This window comes from Rhea americana, unplaced genomic scaffold (genome assembly GCF_003343005.1).
Source record: "Rhea americana isolate MKP2758 unplaced genomic scaffold, rheAme1 scaffold_7, whole genome shotgun sequence".
NCBI lineage: Eukaryota > Metazoa > Chordata > Aves > Rheiformes > Rheidae > Rhea > Rhea americana.
The window spans coordinates 9,455,189-9,481,040 of record NW_028186867.1 but is presented as its reverse complement, the minus strand read 5'-3'; the positions used below and the strand labels follow the sequence as shown (position 1 = coordinate 9,481,040).

The window sequence follows — 25,852 nt, the reverse complement described above, 5'->3', positions numbered from 1 at the left end:
TGATTAAGTTTCTTGTCGTGGTGTTAACTGACACGTGATGTCTAATATTTATGTGGGAATCACTGATGATTAAACAAGTCTTTATCTCATGTTTTTACAAGCTTTTCACAGAAAGGCTTTGCCCGACATAAAGAATTATTAGGAAGGCACATTGATTTTCATCCCATTGGTTAAATTATGACTTCACTAATGTTGATATACCTCAGTACTATTACAGGCTGCTGTAATAGTACAGCAACAGGCTGCTGACAGTCATAAGGACAGAAACTCCCATAGTTTGCATAACCTGTCAAATGAGAAGAGCTACTAGGAAAAAAGATTGCAGCTGAATTCTAGGGAAAAAATATATTTTTTTCATATCCCAGCCAAAGCACAGGAAACTGGAGTTAGCTGGCAAGAGGGATGGGAGAGGAGAGCATACAAATAAATATTATTTAAATAAAACGTTATTAAGTCAAGTAAAACTTCAGGTAATTTCCTCTAATTCTGCTGACAGCATCTGATCTTCTGGATTTTGCTTTGTTTTAAAACAATGCTGTTGGGGAGAGATAAGTATAATGAGAGAGCAGTAAAACAAATTTTCAGCACCTCTAGAATGCATGCATGCTACCCCTTTAAATCTTACGAGCTTTAATGCTCCAAATGCTAGAGGGWTATTCTGCAACATGGAGTTTTAGGCAGAATTCCTAATTGAAACTGATCTGGTCTGCAGGCAGAAAAAGTACTTGTTTATATTAAAATATCTTCTCATTGGACACTTAAAATGTGTTTTCAAAAATCAAGCTACAATAGAAGCCATTAAAAACCCTCAATATTTTTCAGTCACACACAATTGCCCCAAACAATTCCTATTCAAATTTGAGGAAAAAGTATGGTAAAACGTTTGCTACTATTACGAGGTCAGCTGTTGGCAAGTGCTAGTATTTTAATCGTAACAGTAACTCATCAGCACTACYAGAACAAGCAGATATATCTGATGTGGAATGCATTGGTGAGTAGTTTACTTTTTCAAAACAATTTTTTATCATAAGCAAGGGTTAAGAATGGTGACTTACCAGCTCTAAGAATCTCCTCACCACCTGTCTTTGTTTTAGGTTAGTTTCACCATCCAGGTTAGCTGTTTCTATATGGCACAGCCCATCAGGATCACTTGAAGAGAGCAGCAGTATGTCAGCAGGTATAATTTCATTACAGCGAAGCTGAACAAAGTCTCCAACTTTCACTTCTTTCCAGTATCTGCTTATATATTTCTTTTCATTCCTGAAAAAAAGACATTTAAAGGAAATATATCAAAAAAATGCATAGATCATCATGCCTCAGATAAGATCTGGTTTGATTTGCAGCAGGAGCACTTCTTTGGAAGTTCCTCAAGTACTTTCAAGTTATGCCACGAAAAGGTCACGCAGGCTGCATGGATGCCAATTATCACCAACTAAGAACCGGGTCAGAATTCCCAAGGGCTTAAAAACTAAACAAACGGGGAAAAAAAAAAAAAAGGCAAGCAAGCAAGCAGATGCTCTTTAAGGCCTAGAATACCACATGTGGCTGTTGGAGCTGGGATCCTAGGGCAAGTGGGTGCTGCACACTCTCCTCCTTCCCTCAATGGTCCAACCACTGATCCCATGAAGTGGAGGGAGCTGCTGTGCACCAGGAGTGAGGATGAGTCACAGACTGAGGTATCTCCCACACTTCAGGGCAAGCGATGGAACAGCATTGCAACTGTGAAGATGCGTAAGCACAATACCTCCTTGACTCGRCTCCTGAATGACTTCCATCATACATCCCCCTGTGACAAACCCTCAGCTGGCTCCCACTTTGCCTTCCTTCCAATATAGACGAAGTTTGTATAGTACTACATGTGAAATCTGGATGAAGGAGCCAAAAAACTGTATCTGAAAGAAATTTCCAATATTAATCACTAACTCTAGAATCACAAGAACACCTTCAATGGAAAATCATAGCCCCAAGTGCTCTACAGGGGGAGGACACTATTATTTCTTTTAAATATTTCTGCAGTACCACCATATTAACCATTGTACCATCTGTTACTTAGCTCAGTTCTGCTTAGTTACTGTGAACATTTTCTTTTGGAGTGCAATTTCGTTGTTACTTCAAAGACTTATCCAACTGAAACATACATGTGTATGTTGTTCATTTAGACATAGCCACTAAATCTCTCTATTTTTAAAAGTCATGACAATTGGCTACTTTTTTACTTTTTATTCAAAGTAAAGGGAAAAAAGGAACGGGTGCTTGTTTAATTAATTCTAGTTAAAATCCACATTTCTAGCTTTAAAACATTCATGTGCTTTCTTGGCATTTGTGTAAATCGCTTTCCTTATGTTTTTGAAATAAATTCCTTTCAAAACAGCCACAATATTAACTGAAAGTGGAAAGTGGCTAGTCTGACACTTCTAAGCTGCTGGGATGTACATCACACAGACAGCGCAAGCACCTAGGCTACTGTCAGTGCTGGCATCCTGTCACTGACAGTGAGGCATAGTCTTCCTTGGCAGTACTTAAACAGGCAGAATGGGATTCTGAAATGTGTGTGTGTATGCATGCGTGTGTGTGTGTGTGCGCACGCGTGCACACATGCTATTTTATGTTCTTTCAAAGTATATTATTTAAAACACATTGCTTTTGGTAGTAATGTGAATAAGCTTGTAACTAAGTGGAAATACAGATGTCCTGCTAATCACTGATAGTGATGCTATCCCTAATTCATCCTTATCATGCCTTCGAGGGTATTAAAAAAATTAGTACCTCAGTTTGCTTTCATTCATTTATTTAGCCTGAGCCCTGAGCAGTAACTTCTCAGGTAACCTCACAAGGATGAATCAGATAAGTTTTGCCTCCCAGAATTGCTTCACTGACCTTTCTTTAGATGTAATTTATAAAAGGACAAAAGAAAACCATGTATGAGCTTTCTATTTTGATAAAGCCTAAAAATGATTAATAACAGCAAAGTGTAAAACGTGATACTCTAACAAGGGCAAGTAATTCATGTACTAGCTGCAGATATTACCCACTCCTTTCACATTCAGGCTGAAGCCAGCATCTAAGTTTCTCTGTTAATGAATGAATTGCTTTGAAATCCAGTGTGCCATAATGTAGTGCAAATCACTCCATTACAGATCAGAAAGGTCTGTTAGCCACACAATCTGTAAATCCAAACCCCTTCACAYGTAGCCATCACTCTTGATCCTTTTTCATTTAATTGTGAAACTGGGTGATGTTCAAGTGCACGCAAAGTGAATGGCAGTATATAAGTACTACCAGGCCAGAACTAGCAAGTAGTCCTGTACCATGCTGTAAGGCCTAATATTTTTATGTAACTTCCATTGTTTGAAAAGCATTGCTATTTTAGCATTTCCTGATCTCCCACATGTTTGGCAGCTGTCACACTACATATTCTGTCTGCAGCAGGAAGGGTGGGTATCTCGCACCACCAGGCCAAATGGCTCTGCTAGGATAGAACGAATGCAAGAACTCTTGCACACTTGCCAGGGCCCCAGGGAAAAATTCCCTTCAGTAGATGTTCAGAAATAATTTGGCCTAGGACTCCACTTAATCCATCTCTCTCTGCTAACAAGGGCCAGTAGAGGACAAATTTTCTGCCTGCACGGAAAATTACTTCCTTATCCTACTCAACCAGTTACCCACATCCTCTAACAAAGTTTTTAACTCAGAATTTTCTCACTGCACCAAATGAACTGTCACTGTTAGTATTCACCACAAAATAAGGCACAATACCATCTTCAAATGTGTTGGTTCAGGTATTGATGCAGCATAGATGCTCTAGCCCTTTAGGAACATTCTTCCTTTAACACGCTCATCCTACTCCTTTGAACATAAAAGTTAGTTCATTTGGAGAAAATTTTCGTTGACCCTACTAATACAGTATGATTTGTCAAGTGATTTGTCATTGACTTCTGCACAGACAGGACTTTAGCATCCAAGTTTTATACTGCTGACTAAATATTTATTCTTGCTGTTATATTGTGCCAGTAATTTCCATAAGTTATATGATATAAAGAGTTAGGAATGTCACACTTCTTATAAGAGAAATGCTCTCTTTAATATTTAAGCTCTCCTTTGTGTTTATATAAGGTGGAGCATATAAGAACACTTGACTTAAAATTTATTTGGAGTTCAGTGATTTGAGYACTTTTGTCTCAGTGTAACCTCATAGACTTTATTTTTCTAGATGCTTTTCAGAAGGAGTTCTTTTTATGTCTCTAAGGACATACGGCAAAGTCTCTGAGGAGCATACTGCATAGCTCTGTTGCAACAGGCAAACTAGATCAAATACAGGTGAGCATATGTACMACTTTATTACATATTTGGAGTGGCATGTACATATTTTTAAATGGTTCAGTTTATTTTTCAACTTAACAGCAAATGTAATGTTTAAGCAGATACTTGATCTGAGCTCTTCACAGCAATGACCAAGTTTGGAGGATATCAACAATTTAAAACATGGAAACATAGGACTGAATGGAATACCTAGATCACTGAGACCAGTTCATTGCAACTGCAGGGATTCATGTAATGGAGACCAAGCCCAGAAAACAACCACCACTCTATATAATCTTATGCAACAGCAACAAAATGCTGTCAGGTGGAAGTATACTCATGCAAAGCATATTCAACAAAATGCAGTCGAGTCGGTATTTATTACTTATCCAATAATCAGTATGATTTTTCCTGTCATGGTTCTATCCATTCATTTATCTGGTAGGAGCTTCTGAAATGTCTTCATTTTGTCTTGAATGTCCTAAAAATCATCTGAAAATTTTGCTGTCTTCCCTTTTTTAATTACCCAGCTGACAATGTTTTGAACACAGATGCCTTGGTCTATTCCTCTGAGATCCTGCCATTTATCCTTGTTCTGTCCACAGCTATGTGGTCTATGACAGTCCTCTGCACTCCCATGAGAGGGCCTCAGGTCCTGTTTGCAAGGAACTTTTATTAACAGCTCCTCGTAAGTTTAACTAAACATCATCTGGTTTTCTGGAATATTTTGTTGAAGCGCTCAAAAACTCCTAGCAGGAACATAGGACTGGAAAGGAACTCCTGGGTTAGTGAGTTCAGCCTCCTCCCTGCAGTCACGGAAAATGCTGCCATGGATGTTTATGTCAGAAGCTAACACCCCACAACTCTAGTTCTACCTGCCCTCACTTATCTCAAGCCTCAAGATATAGGACCTATAACAAATTTAACGCTGATATTGCAAGATACCAAAGCTGCATGAACCCAGGAAGAGGTCAGAGATGCTAATTCTTATTGTTCATACTTGGAGATTTAGATAAAAGTCTTCTAAACTAAAATGCTGTCACACACTTTTGCCACTCTTCAAGAAGGAATAGATCATGTTACTCTCTAGTTAAATCACTTTGCGGAACACTTAGGCTCAGAGAGCTATGCCCAACTACTCTAAGGTTTGTACTGGGCCCACATATTAAAAATGTCCAGCCCCCTTGCACACAACCTAAACTCCACCAACACATTTACATGCAGAGAACGTATCAGTTAGCTCAGGTTGCATACCCTTACTGATGGAAATCTTCCTTTTCTCTGTCATGATCTGAAACAGAAATTGCCACTGATTCTGCTTTTCTGTGCATATCTTTACAGATAGATGTTGATTGAAATCTAAAGATGGAAGCCTAAAGAGYTGACTGGCTCAGCTGTATTGATTTCAATACCATCAGCCAGCAGCATCTGTGGCACTGGTGGATTTACGCACCTCTAGAGGTTAATGTACTTTTGCAGCGGTGAAGTGCAATTATTCTAACATGTTCACTTTTCAACACACAAGGTAAAGTTTGCAACATTCTTTCAAATGTGTGTACACAGAGAAAATGACTCTAACTGCTGTCTAAAAACTTGTGTTACCCTACCCACTGCTTAGGCCTGTGATCTGTTTTGAACCAGTACAGCTTGCAGGTTTATACCAAATTTAGGAATAGCTTTGGCTAACAGCAAAACTTCTCAGAACTCCCAAGTTACTGATGAACTTTTTGTCTCTAAATTTCAAATCGAAATTTAAAAATACAGAAACTCAGATATTACTTTTTTTTTTCTTCCTTATTAAACATGCTCTTCCTTCTTCTGGTCTTCCCTGCAGCTTGACCTGATGAAGATTAAGCCAATAATTTCACTTTTCTCACCTTATAAACATCTTTTTTAAAACTACAAAAGGCTGAAGATTTAAGATCTCTAACTAAGCCTCACAAAAATAACATGGTTTCCTTATTTTGAATAGCTTTGATCTGTTTTGGTGTGATAAGACATTATCCAAATTAACCATAAAGGGAGATAACAGAGCTTTATATGCATATAAAATTTTGGAGAAATCTTCCTTTCTTTTTTCTTTTCCTTCCTTTTATTCCCCCCCCCCAAAGTCTAGAGGAAAATATCACAAGCAAGATTAAGTCGAAAATGTGAAGGCTGTGCAGTATAATCTGTTCCACTCGTGCAAGGCCTTACTACTAGCAATTTCATATCTTAAGCCCAGGAGATGAGATTACTGGGTAATCATTTCTTACTTCTTATGTTTCTCCACTGGCAACAACTGCATTTAATGAGTGGGAATAGCAGACACAGATTTGCTCCATCATTGCAGGGAGTGGCTGGGGAGCCTCTATGTATTCGTAACACCATTCTGTCTCAGACCCAGCATAATCTCTTACTTCTGTTTTAGGAGGGCCTTGGAAAAGGCATGTAGTAAAAGATAGGGGGACACGCATGTGTATCTCCTGGGCTGCTCAGTCTGGCCTACCCAATATGCCATTCCCTGCACAGGCTGAGACTGCAGCCTAGGAGATTTTAAGCCTTTCAGGACACTTAAATGAAAGTTTGTTTCCCAGTCCAAGCCTGTCAAATGACCTGCTTTTGAAGTACCAATTGTCCTCGCTTCAAAAGAGACGAGACTATGCCTTCTCTTCAAGCCCAGATTGGTCACAGAGCCAGCAGAAACACAGTACTAAATTAACTCTGTGGAAGAGAAAAAGTCCTCCAAAATAGGCAGGTCAAAGACAGCGGGCATATACAAAGTATACCTTGGAGCAGTTCTTGATGTCAACCAAGTCCTTTCTTTACATCTGAGAAGGCAGAAAGAGGGTGGGGTAGAGCTAAACAAATTATTAAGAACATTTCTGTCTCCAATGCCTTAAAACATGTTCTAGTGGATTGGTTACAGGTGCTGGGATAAGTCTCTTGGTTAGGAACAAGCTAACTAAAAAAACACGAGGATTCAATTGGCAGAGCTGAAGCACAATGGCAACTTCACTATTACACACCAAGAAAGAGAGCCTTGTTCAAATAACAAAGTAAAAAGATGKTCCACACCAGGCTGAACTATCTTTATGAGAGGCTCTAGTATCTAGCTGTTTCTAAACAGGTCTTTCACACACTCAAGGGTTTTTCACAAATTGTCTCCTCTTCTTTCCAGTCTGCCCTTGCCTGGGCTAGAGTTCTCCTTTGTAACCCTCTACATTGGTGTTTGACACTACTGCAGAAGTGGATGCTTAACGCTAACTGAGCCCAAGACTCTGTTAACATGGACAGCAAGTACAGATTTTGTGTAACTCATCATAGACTACAAAATCAGCGCTAGTGGCAACACTGAAATATATCACAGAATCACAGAARGGTTGAGGTTGGAAGGGACCTCTGGAGATCACCTAGAACACATTTCCCCRGATCATGTCCAGATGGCTTTTGAATAYCTCCATGGATGGAGACTCCACAACCTCTCTGAGCAACTTGTTCCAGTGCTCTGTTACACTCATAATAAAGTAGTCCACAAAGCAGTCCACAAAAATTACTGTATTATGACCAATATCAATTATAGTTTGAAAGCTGTAAGTGTATCAGATTTCAGAGTTTAAAAACTCTCGTTTATCCACGAGATGAATGCATGTATTACTTTAAGTCTGAACATGATAAATATCTATGGAAACACACTGGGAACCATTTGGGTACAATTACAATGTTGTGGCAGAATTAAGGAAAAATATGTAGTGTAAGTTAATGCCAAAGCAGGTTACCTAATGCCCAGAATATGTCTTCATTCTACCATAAACGATAACATCTGTTTCTATTAAAATAAATCATGAAGAAGCTCTGAATATGATATTAATCAGACAAACAGATTAATAGTGTATGTTCTTGAGAAATGTCGAAGAGAACAAAATCTCTCTGTGACTGATGTTGCTAAATAGACTCCTTAATCTTCACATTATTTTAAAAGGACTTAGAACTTTTCTTGTTTTCATGGACTTTAAGTTTTTTGGGGGGATTAGCAAGTGCAAATATATGTTACAGATGTTAATCCTAACAAAAGGACTAGGAGCCTGTGTGTGTATGGGAATAATGAGGTGCCTTTTAATAAATTCAGGCTTTCTAAGAAGTGCTAATTTTTCTGTTAAAAGTTAAACTTGTTCTGAAATAAAATGTAGTCAGGGAACCTCAGTGACTCAGGTTAGGAATGTGGAAGCAATCACTGAACTTCTTTTGGCAGTGTTATCTCCATTATACCTCATGCTGAAAAAAATCTTACTGTTGTTCACTGTAATGAAACATTTGCTACCCGGAATAAATGATTTTTCAGCCAAGAAAATTGTTGTTGAGATAACAACATGAAATATAAAAGCATAACATTTACTTTACACAAACTGAAGAATGAAAAGCTGTCTTCCAGAACTCCATTTTAAAACTCAGATTGTTTTAGAGTTACATCTAGTATCCATCTTTTTTTTTATAAGTAGTATGATCCTAGATACTCCTTTGTTTACTGACTGAAATGCTAATAAACTTGTTATCATTCTTCCAGTAAACAGATATATTGGAAGAGAAGATTATCTATTGCTTATACTTAGCAGSATGTATAAATAATGGTTAGTACAGAGGCTTCCTAACTGGGTACTATACAGGGAAGTGGAAAAAGTGAAAGAACTGCCTGATATAATGTCCAACCTGTCCTACAGATATTAAAATCCATGAGTCAGTTACCTCCATATTAATGCCACAAAGCTTCCAACAGCTTGATGTATTAGAAATTCTCTTCTGAGTAAAATAGTGCAACAAAGTATTCATCTGGTTTTGATGCCTTCTTTCTGACCATCACTCACCATAACCCCTGCATTTGACAACACTGACAACATTGCTTACCAGCCTGGTATCTCCCAAACACCCACAGATACAAAGGAGATGGCCACCTCAGCACTAGACCCGCACCCAGCTAAGATTCTYATCCTGAATTTCAGGATCACTGCAGGCATTATAGAGTGGAGCCCCAAACCACRCATTTTGATAAGATTCAATTGCATCTAGCGCTGTGCAGACATGGATGAGAAACAATCCCTGCCTAAAGGAGGGCCATTTAAATTGTAGACACGTAATGATAAAAATCCATGCCTGTGCCTACTTCCTGAACAATTACAGGAGAGGCATGAACCCTCTCCAAGGGAGATCTTAGGTGCTCAGTTTTGGTAAGGAATAATCTCTGTGCAGAAGCTTTCCACAGCCCTGGTTCTGTAAACTGATGATCAGTCGAATGAAGAAACATCGGAAAACTTTTTCAGTACATAAATTTTAGGTGCAAATTAGATACCTAAATTTAGTGAGCAAAATCTCACCCTTTGGTGCTCCCCCACTGCATTTAAACCAGTATAATCAGCTGAGTACTGAAAAGGAGCTTGAAGTATCTTAACTGTATGTCCTAAAAGGTAAATTTAGCATGGCTCCGAAGAGCTAGTAAGGGAAATCCCATTCTTTAACAAGATTCAGATGGAATTTTTTTTCCTTCTAATTCCTGTGATTCTACACACCTGCCTATTTGATCTCAGGGCCACATGACACACATCATATATGCATTGATGTATTCACTACRTACAATTTATCCAGACACAGAAAGTTTTTTGTAAAATAATACAAAATCTCTTAAATGAAAGGCATTTCCTAAATGCAACAGTTTTAATTTAAGAAATAATTCCAGTACCTTGAGCTAAACATGAAACAGTTGAAAGAATTTTAGCAGGAAAGGTATTTCCTGGTAATTACGTGCAGAGACCTGCTGGAGTTGTTGATTAATATCCAGTTTTGGAGACTATTTTTTTTCAAGTATCCTCCTGCACATAGCTGTGGCATACGAACATAGCTCCTTTAAAGTCAGCTTTGAAGCTCATGTTATCTAATCACCACACAAAAGGACTCCAGAAGTTAATGTAGTTCAGTTACTACTTTATGTTAACAAGACCATTGTTGAAAAGAATGTTAATAATTCACCAATTCAGAATTAAACAAGCAAAATCAGCCTCTCAGGCTGAAATATAAATCTTTGATCTTTTTTCTCAAGTTCCTCCTTAAATTATGAAGTTTTACATTTTTTTTTTCCATTTCTATTCTTGTCTGGAAGAAGTCACACAGTGTCCCATTCCATTTCTTACATTCACTAAAGAGTAAAGGAAAGAAAAAAGGTGTTTATATGTTAACATTTATGTTAACATTTAGAAATACAGGATATAATCTAAATTTCAAGTTGAGGATAGTAAAAATATTAACCTGTCCAAACACCAACTGACACCTCAYTGGTCTCAGTGCTCAAACTTCAACCAACTGAGATGATGCTCTACGTGTTGTTGCTTCTAAAATACTTCTGACTGTACTCCTAGAATATTGCTTTGGCCCATAAACAAGATCTTGCTACTCCCACACAAAACTGAACTGGAGCATGTTTCATTGTACTGTTATCTTAATTCTCATGAACTTTATTTAACTGTATCATTACTAAGGAATTAGTTTCCTCTCTGTCAGAGTAGATATATCAGAGGGAAATTGCAAAAGAGTGAAACCTCAAAATCAGGCACTGTTTTCTCTCTTGACCCTCAGAGGTAAAAAGGGAGATGTAATGCATTATCCTCGATAAAACCATGGTCTATCTACCACCTATCTGAAGCCTGCACCAAATAGTCCCAGGCAGGTATGGCAAAGTGGACAGTTTTACCTGACATTCATGGATGCTTACAGGCTGCAGGCAAAGCAAACTGGACATATCTATGTGCTTTTGTGATGGTGACAGAATAAAACCAATATTTGCACATAAATCCTGCCAAACCATGGAAGAATGGTTTGGTAGGATTTTTGTGCAAACATTGATCTTACCCTTCAATGTCTACCCAAGAATAAAAGAGGCCCCCAAATATTCAGAATTTGGCCAAAGTGGGTATCACTGGCAAATATCTGTTGAGCAGATGCCATATACTGCTTTTAGGGCCCTGTCCCTGGTATAACATGACTGGCTGCCCTAGGCCCCTGATACAAATCCCCAGCAGGGTGGCAGAATGCTTCGCTTCTGAGGCATTGCTTCTGTCATACCACATTCATGTCCTCCTAACTGGCTATGGCTCTGTAAAAACAGGTCAGCAATTTTAGGATAACTGGGTTCCCATAGGTTTCTTCCTAATATGAAGGCACACAAGGTCAGCTAAGGCCCTGAAACACAAACAGAAAGATCTTTTTAATGCCTTTTTTAGTATTTACTATTATTAATTCTTTGTTTATATTTTTCCATGTAGGTTTTTAAGCACAAGAGCAATGAGATTTCTCAGAAAAGATGTAAATGAAATACAGAAGAACTGGAACTTGCTGCACTGCTCTCATAGTGCTTGCACTGCTGCTCAAAGTGAAAGAACTGTTTGACACTTTCAATCTAGATCTGGAAGCTACTTTGTGAGAGGCAATACTAGTACAAATCCCTGGGGAGCCCCTGATTSGAAGTATAAACATCTATTTCCAGCATCAGTACACCCCCAAGGGAGAAGGAGCTGTAAAAGGCATTACAACTCAAAAGAATCCTAATTCTTCTGTGAAGCTGCCAGGAGAATAGGCCTTATCTTGTACTTCAGGCTGATTCGGAAAATATAGTTCAAGTTTTAAACATAGTGACTTATCCTAGACTATGTATAGCCCAATTTCTCTATATTTAGCTGCTCCCACAGGTTATGTGGTTTGTCTTTACCTTTCTGGATCACTGCTTGCTCCAACAAGACAAGAACACTCATGCAAGGAAAAGCAAACAGCCTCAAGCTAAACATTAGTACTGAGAAATGTTTAAATTACCATATTGTTCTCACAACAAAACAGAAGTCTAAAAGTCTCCAGAATTATGTGTAAACTAATAACAAGGTGTTTCACAAGAATGTTGTCTTAATGAAGACTGATAAGGCCACACCTAACCCAGGACCTGGCAACAATTCTCAGTACTCATGACTGAGTACATGCATCGATCGAATCCTGATCTTCTGTCAGCTTGAAACAAGGATGTGCAGAAGCCCCAATTTGCTATGCTCTAGGTGCTGATGCAGTCTAAATGCAGACATACCAATCCTTTTATAGGACTGTTTTGCTTTTATACAAATTCATAGAATATAAAAATGTTCGTCATTCACATCAGAGAAGAATTAGAAGGCCAAACTGTATGCACATGCCATGTAGTGATACGAATCTTTCAGGGTTTGAGTCAAAACAAATACGTCTATGAATGCAAATCGTGTATTCAAAATTCTTGGTAAAAATAAATGATAGAGATCTACATTGAAGAAGTGAAAACCGCAAAATGTAGTGTCCTACTATTTAAATGAAATGTTAAGATGTCTTTAGTAACATTTCAGTAGTTCTGATTCGACAATTTGACTACGGCTGGTACTTGCAGATGAAAAATTTAGAAGATGAATTCATTAAGTGTTTTCAATGTCAATTTGATTATACTGACAGCCTCTGCCTTTACACAACCTATCCATTCCCAGAACTAAAGATRGTTGGTCTTCATCTCATTAATATTCCAAACATCCTGGAGATAATTAATGAATATAGTTTAGTATGAAATTCTAAGCTGGAACAGTACTTTTGTTTTTGCAGAAATAAATGCACTCGGATTCTGTCGCATTGATTTACAATCCAAATGCTATGAATTATGGTTCATGAGGTATAGTCAGCTGACACATGGAATATATCACAACCTGTTAACTTAGTTATTCAAAGACTCTGTAATTAGAGAGCTCTGCAGGGAACCAAGTTATCTTTGCCATTTGTCCACAACTACAGAACTATCATCAATAAAGAGGACAATTTCTGAAGAACTATATCCCATCAATATAAATTTTGGTAGTCTGTTTCCATCAGTTTACCAGATAATACATTTTCACAACAAAATGTATCTTTATACAATAATTATCCCACATTTTTTAAATCATTCAGGCAGTTACAGCATGAATATTTTCGAGAGTATGTTGGTTGGCGGGCCTGTATGTATCTGTATGTTTTTAAATACAAAGATGGACACTTATAATCTTTCTTTTCACTATTGCTAAAATAAATAGATATAGTGTCATTCTTGAGCACTTTTTATAGCACTCAGATTGCTCGTGGAAACTAAATTCATTTTTGAAGACTTGTATCTTATTTCTTTAAAAAATAAGCAGGTCAATTAATAGGAATGAACACTGTTTTGATTCTTTCTGGATGAGTGGGATACCTCATTAAGTTAAAATTTTTCTTGGTAATTATTAAAGTTCTTTGCAAATATTATTCCCAGAAAGAAATTATTCATGAATAATTTTCACCTATTATTCACTAAACTCCGAAAATAGGCTAAAAATCTAGGCCTCAATTCAGGAAGGTGCCTAATTTTATGTCTAAATTCAGCCAGAAAGGCAATTTTTTGGCCAAAGTCCAGAAAGAAAACTTCTCTGTAGTTAAGATTCATACCTTCCTTGAGTGAAAGAAAAGATAGGACATTGAAATGCAATACCATAGGAAAAAAAACAACCAAACACACAAAAACACCTTCAATGTCTTTACTGTAGCCAAAAGAAAAAAGTGACTAACTGCAAACAACTCTTCTTCTCAAACACCCAGAAACTGAAGTTTAGAGCAAGCAATTACAAAGGGACTATTTATTGGAAGGGTTTGAATCATAGAGGGAGAACAAATAGCCTGATGTGAGGTCTGAAACACCTCAGCAGGTGACAGGCCACCCTGGTTGTGTGCAGAAAAGCCAGCATTCAGCAGCCTGGTGCATACAGAGAGACCAAAAAGCCTGTGTCACATTCTTAAGGCAAAATACAACTTAAAAATTCAGGAATATAAGTATTAAAAATCAAACCTCAATCTGGTGCCTCAATTTACTATTCTAAATTAAATCAATTAAGCCTGCAGATAAAATTTACAAATCTAACAAAAGAGTTATTTATCCTGAACCATTCCCCCACAAGTCTGTAAGAAATTCAAAATGTTTTAAAAAAGAAATTCACAGATATTTAGATAACACAAAGGTCTTCCAGTTAGATGAATTTTAACACTCACAGCCCACACTTAAAATTCCTTTGCATAGGAAGTCTCCTCCTTTGCACATCACCATCTTCAATTCTATTCCCCCAAACCATAACTGAAGTTTACTTTTTTACTCTTTCTCTCCTCATCATAAAAACACCACAGCAAAAACTTACACTTTTCTTTCTCTCTCTAATGCCAAACTCTCAACAAGACCCTCATTTCCAGTTTTGCTTTGTCAGCTTCCACACTGGTACTACTGGTACTGCTACAATCACTTGCCTTCTCTATTGTCAGCAAATAATGACTTTGAACCCTGTGGCTCCTCTTTGCTACATCCAGCTGAAAGTCACATCTACTCCAAAGCACTTCTCCTCCTTATCTAGCTTTTTCTACACCCCTGTGGATGGTGATCTTGTCTGTCATTTTTGGCACCTCATGATTGACTGTGTATATCTTCTGTTATGACTCTTGGAGATATGGACTGCATTTAGGGCCACATCTGTAAAGACAGCTAAGGAAAATTCTCTGTAATTAGAAATCCGAGTTTGTAAAATGCCTAAAACTGAAACTTGTGCTTGCACTTCCCCTGTGAGGTAGACCTTATTAATCTAAGAAAAAGAATAATCATCCATCTCCAGGCACTAATTTCAACCAAGCTACTTTGTAAATACATAGTGCAAATTCTGAAAATGCTTTTTTTGACCACCCACAAAACAATCCACTTCTTTTGTAAATATGCCAAATTACTCACATCATCTGGTAGAAAATTCAGTTCAGAGGCCTTCCAATGCAGAAGCCACTCTGTTAGCATGCTAGTGTCTAGCATGCAGCCACTGCGCTGGGTTAACTCTGCTGGCCTCCTCCCACTGAGGCCCCTCTGGTACAAAATGAATGTAACTGGTTTGGGGGGTTTTGTTTTGTTTTTTTTTGACAGGCTTCAGCCTCTGGATTTGCTGGTATCTGATAAGGGGTGGGTGCAGGATCCTGCCTCTCTCACACAGGAGCCATTAACTGAGCCATGCTGCAGCTAGTCTTGCACCTGCCTTGAACCTACGGGGACTTGGCGACTTGGCACCTTCTGGACTTCTTGCTGACAAGCTTGCCTGCAGTCAGCTGCTAATKGTAGGCAGAAAATGGACAGGAAGCTTCATGGACACAGTGAGTTTGTTTCTGTGGCCTAAGCAAAGTATCCAGGGTCATCTGAGATGTCCACGGTGCCTAGTTTCTAGCTGCCGCTCCAGAAACACATAGGTCTCTCCTGGGTCGTTTTTCCTACTTTCTAGCCTGGTGTGGAAGTCTGAAAATCCCAAAGCATTCCAAACGGCAGTAGACAGCTATGTTTAGGCAACTGAATTGGGCCTAATGTTTCACCTTGTATCATGTAGGCTCTGTGGAATATTCTTCCCTCTTTAAATTCACTGTGTCTGCCACCCAATAGGTCCCCAATCTCTCACCAAGCTCTTCAGTGGTACCATGGGACAAATAACAGAAAACTATTTTCCGTGAGTTTCCCCAGGGATGTTATTCCATCTTTCCTTGTGGTACTATACAGCAAAGAGAGATGGGAACAGGGTGCCTCCTTAAGTTATCTATGGAGATAAAAGCCATAGGATAGGAAACTTGAGAAACCTCTGACCTACTCTGCTAGCTCAGTTGTGATATGAGAGCAAGAGGGTGGTGTGAGAAAGATGTATAAATACTTCAGGATTAAACTAAATATTGTAATTTCAGGGGGAGAATAATCCAAACAAATACGCTTCCTCCACAGTTATAGACTGACATCCATTTATTCTGCATAAAAATAAGCAGAATATTTTATGAAATATAGAAAGATACTTTCAATCATTTTTTGTTTAAGAACAGAAAAAAAAACTGTTGGCCCAAAAACCTTGCTTGAGAACTCTATGTGCAAAGTATCATTTTCCTTCATCTTTTCAAAGAACAAAACAAAACAAAAATGGTGACATGATCTTAATCAGAGAGGCAATGCTGTAAGCAGCCCCCAATACTTAATCTGACTACAAAGMATGCCTTCAGAAAATCCAAAATGATGAATTCTCAAAATAAATGGGAACCACTGCATTCTGCAAGGATAAAGTTGTCTGTCAAATACATATTAACTCCTAATGTACAGGTAATATTCTCTCTGATACATTAATGACTGAATACTTAGTTTTTGGAGACTGTCAAATGAACCCTCAGAAAGGGTGGCATTCTTGGAGGAAACTTTAACGAACCGCTTTCCAAAACCCATGAAATTGAGCACTGCTGTCCATGCGCTACTCCATCACAGATGGCAACCTGCTGTAAAAGACCAGGACACTGTTCAGATCATGCTGTTTATCTGCCTCAGTCTGAGGCAGCACCAAATTAGACTCCTGCAGGAATCTCCATTTAGCATTTTGTTCAATGTAAACACTTTTAGGACAGCCACTGGTGGAACCAAACTAGTTACAATGTAGCTCATTTTTCTGAACTCAATTCAGACTAAAAGATGACTTCTAACAGTATGTGTTTGCTAGTCTTTAAATTCATTCATTCATTTTTGACAAGGAACAGGATCAATTTCTCTCTTCCCATCTCTCCATCAGTGAGCAGGTCCTCTTCAGACTGAGTTTACATCCCTTTAGAAAAACCCTGAGTTTGTATGCAAATCTCAGACAGTGATGAAGAGAAAGACAGCGGCAGAATCCGCTGGATGGGACTGGGCAACAAAAAGAGGTACATGAACATAGAATGGGAAAGGATGAGATATACACATAAGAGAGCCTGAAAAGATGAAGAAAAGCAGAGAAAGGRAGCTAATGGCTGTTTGAAAATGTGGAGCATAACATGTCAAGGGAAAGTCTTTTAACTTAAGCAGAAGAACAAACCTTCTGTTTTTGGAAAAATTCAGTCAGTTATATGAAATGAAAAATTTGAAAACTGTAAAGCTGGCTGGTAATAGGTTCCTGCTTTTGTGACTCTACTTCTGCTGGAGGCTTCTAAGCTTCATCCATGGGACTGCAAAATAGGGTAGTACCACACAGCTCTGTCTTCCTGATCTGGCACGTCAGTTTTGAGGCCACAACTCTTTGCAGGTGTAGGAAATAATTCACCTGTTGAATATATGCTGARGGCTGCACTCTCAGCATGACTTTTTGCAAAGTAGATGGGAGACATTAAAGGGAATCCAACTTTAAGTGTTTCTCAATACACTATTCATATTCACTTTCATTTACATGGCATACTAGTTTTCAGGGAGAAGGGGACAGCAGAGGAATTATCAGAAACAAAATGCTGTATTTTATTTCCAAGGCTGAAAATGATGCACCTCAGATCAGAAGGATTTGCTGATTCCTTAGTATCTCCCTAGACACCAAGGAAAAAAGAAATTTCTTTGTCTATTTTTTTCCTTCCTATGGGTTAAGACATAATCATCTCTCTTTTACCTATATCTACAAAAAATTAATATGAAATGAATATGATTTTTTTGAMGAGAACCAGAGAATTTACAGATAAAATACTGCAACTTAGCATGCACAGCATTACAAACTGACATTTAGATGTGGGAGATGAATATTCTCTATTTGATTCGGGATAGCTTTCCCGTGCAGGAGAGCTCAACTACTGAATGGATGGAAGATACTGTTCTCTGTTTCTCTGCCTTTAAGTATCCTAGAACAGTATCTGTTGTTTTGGGAAAAATAAAACTGAAGCTCCAGAATGGTCATGAAACACAATAAAATGTAGGTAGATGAAACTTCAAGCTCTATTTTTCAGCATTTGTAACTTGTACAGCTATGAAGAAAAGCAGAAAGAGGCCTAGAAATTTGGCAGCAGAGTTAGGAATAGAAACCAAATCTCCTGTCCACTAAACACAACTGTAAAGGCAACAACTGCAATCTGAAAGATGCTTGCTCTTATTTTAATAGGAGTTAGGCTCTGTTCTTTTATGAATCTCACTTTAATTACTAATAAGTTGGAAGCCTAGCTGCGTTAGAAAATGCCTTTGCAAAACCTACTAATAATATGCTTGGGTTAAGCAAAGCCATTTTGCCAGTATTTCATAAGATCTGAATCTCAGCATTCATTCAAATGGTTTTATGGCAATATATCTAATCAAAATAGCAATATATGAAGAGAATCATGGAAATCACCACTGAATCTTACCTTAGTCTACTTTTATAGTAATCTGAAACAATGGGAGTGCAAGCAATATTTATATGCAGTTGACTCTCTACTGATATTAAAATCAGCAATAATCACACATATCCTCCCATACTCRTAACCCATAAAACTCAGAAACCTAAAATAAGTAGGAGTAAATATCCATGAGCTATAAATTATAATTCTTGTTTTCTATGTACTCTCTTATGAYGCTCTCAGTTTTCTGGCCTCTTCAAAATCAAGCTGGTTTTAACTCAAGAGGAGTTCTGAAAATGTGATATAAACTATTAAGCAGGAAGGTAAACTGATACGTGAGGGAAATAAGGAAAATGGAATCTACATTTATTGAATTTAATAAAAACCTATGTTTTAAAGAACAGGAATTGACTATTTCAATCGTAATTCATTAACATCTGATAGCCAAACATACAAATGAACAAGAAGAACACATTCAAGTGATATAAACAGAATTAGAGGAATGAAATTAAATAGGGCAAAGAAAGCTTAAAATTATGGAATTAAGTTATCAAATGACAAAATGTTTGCTGCTCTTAAAATAAAATATTTTATACTGCTTTATTTCCACTGTAGAAAGTACAATGTTATAGTTAGAACACAGAGCATGCCTACTCTTGGCTTTCACAGCTAGCCTTAGCTTATTTGGGCAAGTACTAAGAGATTTCAAATTCTTGATTTTATACATTTAATGTGAAAGTAAAGGAGCCAGGAATAGTTTTGCAGGTATGTACAGTRTATCCTATTACACTTTATTATCAATCACACTTTGTTTCCATACTAGTTCAAATGGGAAACATTACATTTGTGTTCCTGTGCAGAAACTATAGAGATATATTTTTCCTGCCTTGATTTAGAATTCATTTAAACTTTTTTAAAATCAATCTGTAAACTGAGGATGGTGGGACTGAAGGGTACGTTCCTGAAGGATAAGGAAGAATGATAAAACCAGGCCAGAACATTTAACATCCGCAGTTTGGGATTTCATGATCAGCACACCTTAGCAATGTATGCTTTTTATTTCTTATTATAGATAATTTTATGCAAAGAAATCCAGCAATTTAAAACTAAAGAGCAGGCTGTATCGTTCTCAGTGGTCAACCCAGCTACAGTAGTCTCTCTGTGTCTTCCTCAGCCCTTAATTGAGAGGTGAAGCACAATAGCAGATGGATAAGCAGGATATGCAGCAGAACTCCAAATATTCCTGTGAAAATATTTTATCTTTACATATGTACACACTGATAGATACCTCTGAGTCAGAAATGTTCAGGAGGGTTTACCACTAGGAGGAAATAAAACATTTTTTGCTTCTAATGATTTAATCTTGCAGTGGGCTGAGTATTCTGCTCTGTAAAACACACCTAAACTTCAACTCTGAGCTCATCTGAGTYCAGTTTGCTGAAGGCTGTCACTAAAGTTATCCTAGTGTTTTGCTGGTCCTAGGCACTCAGGTTGGATTCAGCATTTCCCCAGCAACATATGACACGTATTTCAAGTTACAGAAGYCCAGATCGGAATTTCTACAAAACCTACTTATATCAATTGACAATTTATTTGAGCTAGCATTCACAATACAGCTTTAGAGTGAGAAATACGGGCTTAAAATATGGTACTGATAGTCAAGCAATCTGAGCTTTACCACAGATCATGAATCTGTCAAGCAAGGCACTGAAACCTACGCTTAGCCAGATTCCAGCACTTTACACCTACAACTTCACTCAATCAGTAAGTGCCAAGCTAGTGACAGACGACTGGTCAAAATTGAACTCTAAATCAAGGCAAGTTGTGCCTGGCATTGGGTCAATATCATCATCATCTAAAATCCAGAGAAAATGAATACCGATGACTCCATTTACTAAGAGGAAAAGTATACAACAGCAAGAAAAGAATCAAAACTGCCATACCATCAAACACTGAAATAATTTAAAATCRTGTAATCTTGCTTTTAAGGAATCTTTAGAAATAYATAGATAATTTTGTTATTCTCCCCRAGTGTCAAAATCACACTATTTCAAAAAAGCTGGGATATTTTAATAATGTTATTGTCATTTTGCTTTCAGGTGACACTTGTCTTGAGACTTCATGGGCAGCGTATTTCAATAGTATATGGAATACAATCTTTGCAGGAAGAATCACTAAAACTATTGTTCTTGGTCTAACTGTGGTAGACATAATCTATTTCATATAGCTCAGAAACTAAAAAGGTGGTTAATAATACCTTTGAGCTCTAATCTAATAATGCATTATCCAGCAAATCTMTGATCATGTAACAATGTCTACAATTTATGGAGGTGAATTCTCTGATCTCTTTATAGTATAAACCTATGCCTCCTTTTTATACAAAGTCATATTCTCCCTTCCTCAAGCAGAATCATCCATACTTTTACATTTATCTAAAACATCTTAGTGGAAAAATGGGAACAGTTGCARCTATCTGGGGAATATGACTACTTTAACCGCTAATGTGCCTCATTCAACTTTATGCATGAAGTGAAGTCACTGTATACATCTTCACATGGAGACAAAACTGTAAATAAAACTATTGATTGTATGATTATTAGACTGTATTTAATCAATTTTTAATAAAAATATTTTGTTGCTATTGATGAGAAAATCTAGAGTTTATGGAAAATTGTGGACCATTATGATGGTTTCTTAATTGAACTGACATAGTGATGAGAGATCCTGGTTTGGATTTTGTCCCCAGAGTAACAGGAGACTATATAGATATTCTCAAAGCTCTCACATTTGTTCCAATTTGAAAAAGAACTGCATAATGAGTTTTGAAACTTAGAATCATAATTTTAGGGTATGGGTATAATATATGAAGAAATAATTTAAACACTTAATGAAGAACAGTGATAAAAGAAACACAGACCTCTCAAAGACTCATATGTCAAAATTCTTACTGCTTGCAATCAGATTTCTGGTTGGCCTGTCTAGCAATAAACAGTAGCAGAAAAACACCTGCACAAAAAAACACCTACAAGGATRTAATTTGAAATGTGATTACATTTTCAAAAGCTTACAAGTAAGAGAAAAAAAAGAGTACATAAAAATCTGACTGTAAGTGTAGTGATCAATATAGCATTTCATGAAAGCTTTCTAGAACTGTTACTTTTAATGGTATCAGGCATAAAGAGCAGTATAATATGACATATATTAGCTGAAGAGCTGTTGACATACGTTAATAATGAATGACAGCATATGGAGTAGAGTGACAATAGTCACAGAGGAGCGTYTGATTAACTCCAGTTTTAGTCACCACAAAAGCTAATGAACTGCAGGCAGTAGTATGTAACACAGTAAACTAGATAGATCAAATACATCAAGTACAGGACCTACTGAAAAAWGTTGCCTCCTATCTGTTTTATCACATAGACACAGCAATGTTAAATAAAACTGATGGTTTTAYTAGCACTGGGTTGTATTCAATCAGTTTTTAAGAACATTCCTTATTTCAGAGGATGGTGATTCCTACTTAAGTTATTGTGGAAAGACATGAGATACAGGGATTAAGTATAGGGCTTCTCAGCACACTAAAGAGCACTGAGGACTCCACTCCTGTACAYGCAAAAGAAATTAGGCATGTGAGGAAGGAATAAAATGTCTTATTAAATACTGTACATAAGCATAGGCTTGTAGAGTGTGGCTGGAAGAGGGCTATGACACCGTCCGGGCAAGTCACTGGTCTAGGTGACAGAGGTGAGGACCTGAGAATACACTGAAGCACACGTGCCCTGCTCTCACTGGATGAGGCTGAGGACGGAAATGCTATCTTGAAAGGCAGCAGTAGAGTGTCAGCACAATTTGCAGCTGAAGGCAGAGATGATCCCATGATCTAGCAGGGATTTCTCCTACCGCTCTGCATTTTGAAATATTGCCAGATACCTCAGCAGTGGAATGAAAAGGATGAGAATCTGGGCAGAGTTCAGAGAACAAAAACATGGAAAGGGCTTTATGAGGAAATATAAAAATAACTGTGTTGCACAGCACATTCAAATCATCCACAGAGATGTGATAACCTTACAAATACTGGGAGCTGCTACATGAAAGAGGAAAAGCCTATTTAGTGTGACACAGAGGGACAGTCAGAAGCAACAGGATGAAAGCCCTTTAAGTGTTTTGCAATTAGTCAGTAAGTACACTAGTATGGACTGYGGGACTATTAGAAATCCAAACAGTACATCACCCAGCCACGTCAATAAAAACTTGTACCTGTATTTTATTCCCACTTGAGGAAAGGAAAGACTGGAGAGCTCTGTGGCTCATCTCAAGCACTAACACAGCAGAGGCAGCAGTACTTCATGTTTTCCCTGCACTGCTCTGAGAAGATACTGCAGTAACATCTTCTGAGCTGTATTCTGCTGGGGAAGGCACACTGGTTACTGTCTCTAGCTCACCGCAGACTGCTCACCGCTGCCTTCCTGTTACAGATGACTGATCACTCCGATTGCTGGCACAACTACTTGTGCCACTGCTTCCTAGGTCAGCTCAGTCAAAAAGCGAATCCCACTATTAGGAATGTTGAAGCTAATCTGGATCTTTTTCACTGAACTGAGCTTGGAAGCAACATCAAAGCAGTTAAATTGTGCAGCTGAGAGAGTGGAAGGGAGTCTGAAGGGTAACTGTGTTTGCAGGGCTCAGCTGCAGCTAGAACAGGATGTGTAACCACACGGTTGTTCCCTCTCTATTTCAGAGAGGGTGCTCCTGGAAGAGGAAAGAAGTTCTTTCTCCAAGCCTGTTCAGGTCCTCTCTGGCACCTGAATCACTATCAGCAAATATGAAATTTTCCTTACTCTTATTAGCCCGGACAGAACACACACACACACACACAAACCAATCATTCTCAAGGAAGAAACTCTATTATGTTTCTAATCCCCTATCTCATTCAGTATTTTAACATAATGGAGGATGAAATGAGTAAAACAAAAAACCAACCTCCCTACCACCTTCATACTTCCCAAGACTTAATTTTGGGAGACTTTTTTTTTTTTTTTTTTTTTTTTTTTTTTTTTTTTTTTTGGCAAGCAGTTTAAATACAGAACATTAAATAGAACTGCTGAGTGAAACTGCTATCGTGGACAAGTGTCCTGTGAAACTGCTAGCAGCAAACCAAACCTGGAATGCCTCTGGCTACAGTTACCATCTCTAAGAACGGTGACCTTTCAGCAATTCAGCTTTGTCCCTAATGCACTGCAATACCTTCAGAATGATCTGTTAGGAGGATAAATGAGTTTAATGACTAGTTCCATTCTGGGAGACTGCCCCTGCCAAAATATTCTGGGTTGTGTGGTTCATTTCTGAAACTATAATACTCCCTAGGAAAAAGAAGGACAATTCTTGGCTGCAGGGTGGATACAGAAAAGTGGTTTTCCTAAATAATAAATTAGGTCAGCCTTTAAATAAGTCATCCTCTTCTCCCTGGATAAATATTTACTCCTTCCAAACTAATATTAGGTTTGTGCATCTCCCAACAACTTTGTTCTGTTTTTGAGTCAACCATGACAGAAATCTACTAGATAGCTTAAAGGGATAAAAAAAATCCTTGGGCTTTTAGTTTTCAGTATATCCACTCTTTGTTAATTCAGCAGCTATGCACAGCACACATTTTAAGGGTGTTCAAAGATATTTCTCCAAGAAAAATAACCAAACAGAAATAAAAACAAGGTCACGAACCTCATGGGAAACTTACCAGGAGTTGGCACTCTCAAAAACAACTGATGATTTATTGGAAACTGGAAATTACCGATACTTTATCCTTCCACAGCCCTGGGCTCCACACTGGACTGTCAAGGTGGCAAATGCAGTGAGAGAAACGTTATTTCCAGAGTACAAGACTCTAATATGTCCCCATTCTGCATACTGTATAGGGCCTTGTCATCTGGTCTCAGGACAGAACCCAGGGAACAGGAATCAAACTATTAACGATGGGGCAAAAGGATTAATTTAAAAGGAAAAACTAAGGCGAGAGTTATTCCACAGGCACTAGTGAATCYCAGAGATGTCTGACCAACAGATCACCGCTGTCAATAGTTTGATGTTTTCCTGTTAAAAGACTTTTTATTTTCAAATTGTCATTTCCTAGTGATTACAGAATTCATTCTGGGTCCATTAAAAAGCTTCTGTTTTCATTCTGAGCTTTTAAAGTGATCTCAAGGTAATTCAAGGAAAAATTCACCCACCTCTGCTTGGTTTTCTTGGCCTAGGAAACAAAGCCCAGACAGTAACTGGACTGTTTCCACAAGGGCAAACTTCAGAGGACCTGCTACTTAAATATGAGGGAAGCCTTCAGACAAGATTGAGTTTTAAACCTACAAGACAGTAGGTATAAAACTGGCTATCAAAAACTAAGGCTGCAAAGAACACGATTTCTAAGGTTCGGAGAAAGATAAACTAGTAAGATTAACTACTACTACAGCAGTAGTCTGAACAAACAGCATAGGTATTTTAAGGTGGAGTATGATGCACTTACGAATGAGACTAATTGATCAGTTCTGGGTCAGCCACGCAGGAACCTAAATTGTTTCTGAAAATGAGGACTCTGACACGGTAGTGAACTCTACACAGCTCTGTGTTTCTACTGGTGGCAAGTTCCTCTCCCCGCGAAGATTAGTAAGGCCTTAAGACCTATTTCTCTTTCAGGTACCTAAGAGTAAGTGTCCTAATTTTCAAAACTGCTAAGCACCAGCAATGTAACAACAACTGAAAACAACCTGTCATGTAGTCAGTTAAAAGAGGACMCAGAGGGTTGTCATGGGGCTTTTCTGTAATTTGCAAGTTCCCCATCTAAAGAAGAAAGGCTAGTAACACCCAGAGGAATGGAAAGTTAATGTTATTAATGTTACCATTTTGCCCTTGAATTTTAGGAAAAGAAGATAATTTTCTATGTTCTTTCTTAATTTTGTCAAGTGAAAGACACCTAGTATCTATCAAGCAACAGAAATGTAAGTCAGGTTAAGTTCTCARTAACTTTTATGATTAGAACTTCTCATGCTCTGGACCAAGTACAAAGCTACACTTGTTTATCCTTTCTGTTGTAGAGTGTATGCTTAGCTGAATCAGAACAATCAGGTTGAGGAAACATTCTAAAAAAATAWTTTTTTTATTATTATTATTCAAAAAAGGAGAGAAAAACAAACATAGAATTGCAGCATACGCCCGAGAGGTTTTTTCCAAGAACACTTGTATTTGTTATTAAATCAGTAAGTATGCTTTGCTGACCACTTCAAAGCTCTTTAATTTATCTGTGATCAATCTGGAATAAGGTTGTAAGAAAATAACATTCTTTTTCCACCAGCTAAAAAGAATAAGCAGGAAAAAAATCCTAGACATCAAACTAATC

The 25,852-nt window shown here is 37.8% G+C and overlaps 1 protein-coding gene across 2 annotated transcripts in view; it reads right to left on the bottom strand.

The window, feature by feature from the left end:
* ATP10A (ATPase phospholipid transporting 10A (putative)) overlaps positions 1-25,852 on the bottom strand; it is a 116,796-nt gene that overhangs the window by 68,427 nt on the left and 22,517 nt on the right. For both annotated transcript variants that reach the window (XM_085321522.1, XM_085321524.1), the window contains exon 2: positions 1,056-1,260. In XM_085321522.1, the coding sequence (XP_085177648.1) occupies positions 1,056-1,260 (205 nt within the window). The remainder of the gene's footprint in view (positions 1-1,055; positions 1,261-25,852) is intronic.